Source organism: Vombatus ursinus, unplaced genomic scaffold (genome assembly GCF_900497805.2).
Source record: "Vombatus ursinus unplaced genomic scaffold, bare-nosed wombat genome assembly UNPS02014960.1, whole genome shotgun sequence".
NCBI classification, from domain to species: domain Eukaryota; kingdom Metazoa; phylum Chordata; class Mammalia; order Diprotodontia; family Vombatidae; genus Vombatus; species Vombatus ursinus.
In genome coordinates, this window is record NW_020954738.1 from 7,214 (window position 1) to 10,975 (window position 3,762).

The 3,762-nt window shown below is 69.3% G+C and overlaps 1 protein-coding gene across 4 annotated transcripts in view; it reads left to right on the top strand.

The window, feature by feature from the left end:
• Nucleotides 1-1,619, top strand: part of CDK16 (cyclin dependent kinase 16) — a 7,265-nt gene extending 5,646 nt beyond the window's left edge. For 3 of the 4 annotated variants that reach the window (XM_027845340.1, XM_027845341.1, XM_027845342.1), the window contains 6 exons: nt 77-197; nt 284-381; nt 474-579; nt 672-714; nt 943-1,033; nt 1,137-1,619. In XM_027845340.1, coding sequence (XP_027701141.1) covers nt 77-197; nt 284-381; nt 474-579; nt 672-714; nt 943-1,033; nt 1,137-1,276 — 599 coding nt within the window. In that variant the 3' untranslated portion in view covers nt 1,277-1,619. The remainder of the gene's footprint in view (nt 1-76; nt 198-283; nt 382-473; nt 580-671; nt 715-942; nt 1,034-1,136) is intronic. The other variant, XM_027845339.1, reaches the window with a different exon arrangement.
• Nucleotides 1,620-3,762: the final 2,143 nt, after the last annotated feature.

The following is a 3,762-nucleotide window of genomic DNA, read 5'->3' on the forward strand; positions in this document are numbered from 1 at the left end:
ACTCTTTCCCTCCCCAGCCTGGCCCCCCAGATCTTGCCCCAAAGTGCTTGACTAACCAAACTCTAATGTCTCTCAGGCCTGGCCAGGGCCAAGTCTATCCCAACCAAAACATACTCCAACGAGGTGGTGACGCTGTGGTACCGGCCTCCAGACATTCTGCTGGGCTCCACAGACTACTCCACCCAGATCGATATGTGGTGAGGCCCCGGGGGAGGGAGGGGAGAGGAGGGAGCAGCCCCTTGTGGCCCTGGGGCCTCAGCCAGGCCCTCTCTCTGTGCCCTAGGGGCGTGGGCTGCATTTTCTACGAGATGGCCACAGGCAGGCCCCTCTTCCCTGGCTCCACAGTGGAGGAGCAGCTGCATTTCATCTTTCGGATTCTGGGTGAGGGCTCCATTGGGTCGGGAGGGGAAGCAATTCCACTGGCGGGCTCCTCAACTGACTCTTTCATCTTTGTTGGCCCCCCCCCCCCCCAGGGACCCCCACTGAAGAGACTTGGCCAGGAATCTCATCCAACGAGGAGTTCAAGAATTACGACTACCCCAAGTACCGGGCCGAGGCGCTGCTGAGCCACGCACCCCGGTGAGAGCCTGGTGGGGCGGGGCTGGGGACAGGGGGACGGGAGGAGAAAAGGGGGGACCTGGGACCAAGGCTTCTCTTTGTTCCTTCGGCAGGCTGGACACTGATGGGGCGGACCTCTTGGCCAGACTACTGCAAGTGAGGAAGGGCCTGCCAGGGTTATGTCAGCCCTGGGGGCTGCCTGGAGCAGGGGTGGGAAGAATGAGTTGGGGGCGGGAGAGAAGGGAGAGAAGGGAGAGAAGGGAGTCTTGTTTTTGGTCCTGAGGGATAACCCAGAGGAAGGGAACCCTGGGGGCCAAGTGTGCTTGTTGGGGGAGGATGGGAAGCAGGGCCTTGGATGACGTGCTCATTGGGCTTCATTGTCAGTTTGAGGGACGGAATCGGATCTCTGCAGATGATGCCATGAGACACCCCTTCTTCCAGAGCTTGGGGTCAAGAATCCATAAACTCCCTGACAGTGAGTGGGCTGGGGCTAGTTGGGAGGGGGACGCATTTGGCTCCAGCATGGCCTGCCAGGGGACTCCAAATGATGCCTCTTGGCCTCTCTGCTCTTTCTGCAGCTACTTCCATATTTGCACTAAAGGAGATCCAGTTACAGAAGGAGACGGGCCTTCGCTCAGCCTCCCTCACAGACTCGGGTGGGTGTGGCCCCCACCCTCTGGGCCCCTCCGGCTGTGGGCCGGCTGGCTCTTCCCAATAGCTCTCTGCTTCCCCCCACAGGCAGGCCAGCCTTCCGGGTGGTGGACACCGACTTCTAGGTCCTGGGGGCAGCTGGCTTTGAGAAGGTGCTGGTGACTGGCTGGAGGTCGAGGCCTCTGAAGGCCCACCCAGGCCGCTGGGAGGAGGGCTGCTGTGGAGCCAGTCTTGCTCTCTGCCTACCCCACCCTACCCCACCCCAGCAGTTTGTACCTCGCCGCAGCCTCCACGCCCCTCCACTAACCTGCCTGCTCCTGGCTCAGCTGCCTCTCTCGCCCCATTCCCCCCCATTCTCCTACAACTGACTTTTGTGGAAGGGTGCTAACAAAGCTCTTCCCTCCCTCTGCTGTCTGGCTGTTTGTTTGTCTGTTTTTCTCCAGTCATCGGACAGCATGGCTGGGGCAGCCTCTGGCTCCGAGGCGGCAGCCCCCGATGACCCTCCCTTCTTCTCTGCACATATCCCCCCCCTGCAGCCCTGAGGAGAGGGAGGGAGACAGGGAGGGAAGGAGGCAGGCCAAGGCCTCTGGGACCTCCCTAGCAGAGGTGATCCTGCCCCACTCCAAAATGGCCTACCACGGCCCCAGCCTCCTGCGTCTCTAAGACCCACTTGCCCTTTTTTTTAAAAAAAAAATTATTTTGAATGAGGATTTTATTTTTTAAATGTAATTATCTTTAACATGCAGAACGACTGGGCCTGCCCCGCCCCCTACTTAGGCCCCCAGTGTTATGTGCAATGAATGCTCCTAGCCATTGGCCAATCAGGAGGCTGGGACCTTGGCCCGGCTCCAGCCCCTCCCCTCCTTCTCCCCGCCCCCTCCCCCCCCCCCACCAGCAGCCTGGGGCTCCTCAGAGGACCTAGGGGCCGAGGGAGGGGTGGGGTTCTTTCCCGCAGCTCTCCGCTAGGGGCTCGAGAGGTGCCAGAGGGCCAGGTCTGGGATCCCGCCGGGCTGGCTCCGCCCTTTCTCCCCCCCCCCCGCGGCCTCCATCTCGGTGTCCCGAATCGACGCTCCGCCCCTGCTCGCCTCCCCCCACTCCCTCGGTGCCGATGGGCAGACACGGGGCCCCGGGAGCCCGTGCGGGGGGAGCGAGAGGGAGGGCCTCCCGGATCGGGAAGCTGGGGCCCGAAGGCCCTGGACGGTTCTTCCCTCCCCTCCGTCGCCTCGGCCCGCGCCGGCCCGGCCCGTGCGGGGCGGGGCGTTGGCTCCCGCGCGGGGGGCGGGGGGAGGGGGGCTCGGCTCCCCTGTACACCCTGGTCGCTGTATGAACTATTAAAGGCTCAAGTGAAGGCGAGCGAGCGAGCGAGCGTGCGTGCGTGCGTGCCTGGCTGCCTCCGTCTGTCTGTCTGTCCGCCCGCACGGCGACGGCTCGCGTTCGTACCGCCTACCCCAGGGCCCGCCGACGCGGCCCCTTTCCGCACACCACGAGGCGGGCGCATCGAGGGCTGCTCGGCCGGCACTGATTAGGCGCCAGCTGCGTGCGGGGGGGAGGGGAGGGGAGCGCAGCGCGGCGCGGGTCCGAGCGCGCGCGGAGCGGCCAAGGCCCCAGCCCGAGCCGCGCGGACGCGGCAGCCACAGCCCGAGCCCGAGCCCGAGCCCGAGCCCGAGCCCTCGGGGCGCAGCGACGACCAACGCCGAGCGGCGCCGGCCGGCCGGCCGTCCCTCGGCGGGACTCTGACGTCGGGGGTGGGGCGCCTGGCGGGCGGGCGGGCACTCACGAGGCGGCTGGGCGCCTGGCGGGCTGCGGCGCGGTGCACAGCCTCGTGCGGGCCCGGAGCTGCTGCGGACGGCCAGGCGGGGCGGAGCGAGGCGCGGCAGCACCGGCGGCGGCCACACCGAAGGAGCTAGCGAGCCTCCGCCGTCCGGCCCCCCTCGGGCCCGCACGCCCCACCGTGCATGGGGAAGCCCCCCGCGGAGCGCCCCGGAGCCAAGAGGCCGCCGGCCCGGCCCCCTCCGGGCCCCGCCCCCAAGCGGGCCCCGGTCCCGGCCGCCACCGCCGCCGCCGCCGCGCCCCGCTCGGCCCTACTGAGCTCCGGCCCCCGCGAGCGCGCGGCTCCCGCCGCTCCCGCCGGCAGCCGTTACTGCGGGCCCGGCGCGGCCCCGGGCCCGGCCTCGGCGCCGCGCGCGCGCCGCCCTCGCGCCCGCCCCGCCAGGGCGCCCGCCCCGCGGAGGGCGGGCCGAGGCCGCGCCGCTTCCGGCCGCCGGGGCGGGCACGCGGTGGCCGGAAGCCGGAAGCGGCGCCGAGGCCGCTTCCGGTCTCCCGCCGCCGAGGCCGAGGCTGAGGGTGCTCGGGCTGCGATGGCGGCCGCGGCGGCGCCGGGGGCGGAGCCGGGCCCGGGGGCGGGGTCGGTGCCGAGTTTGGAGAGCCAGCGGCGGCTGGTGGAGGACGGGGAGAGCGGCCGGGAGCGGCCCCTGCGGCCGGGGGAGAGCTGGTGAGCGAGCGGCCCGCGGCGGCGGCGGCGGCGGCGGCGGCGGCCGAGGCCCGAGGCCGGGG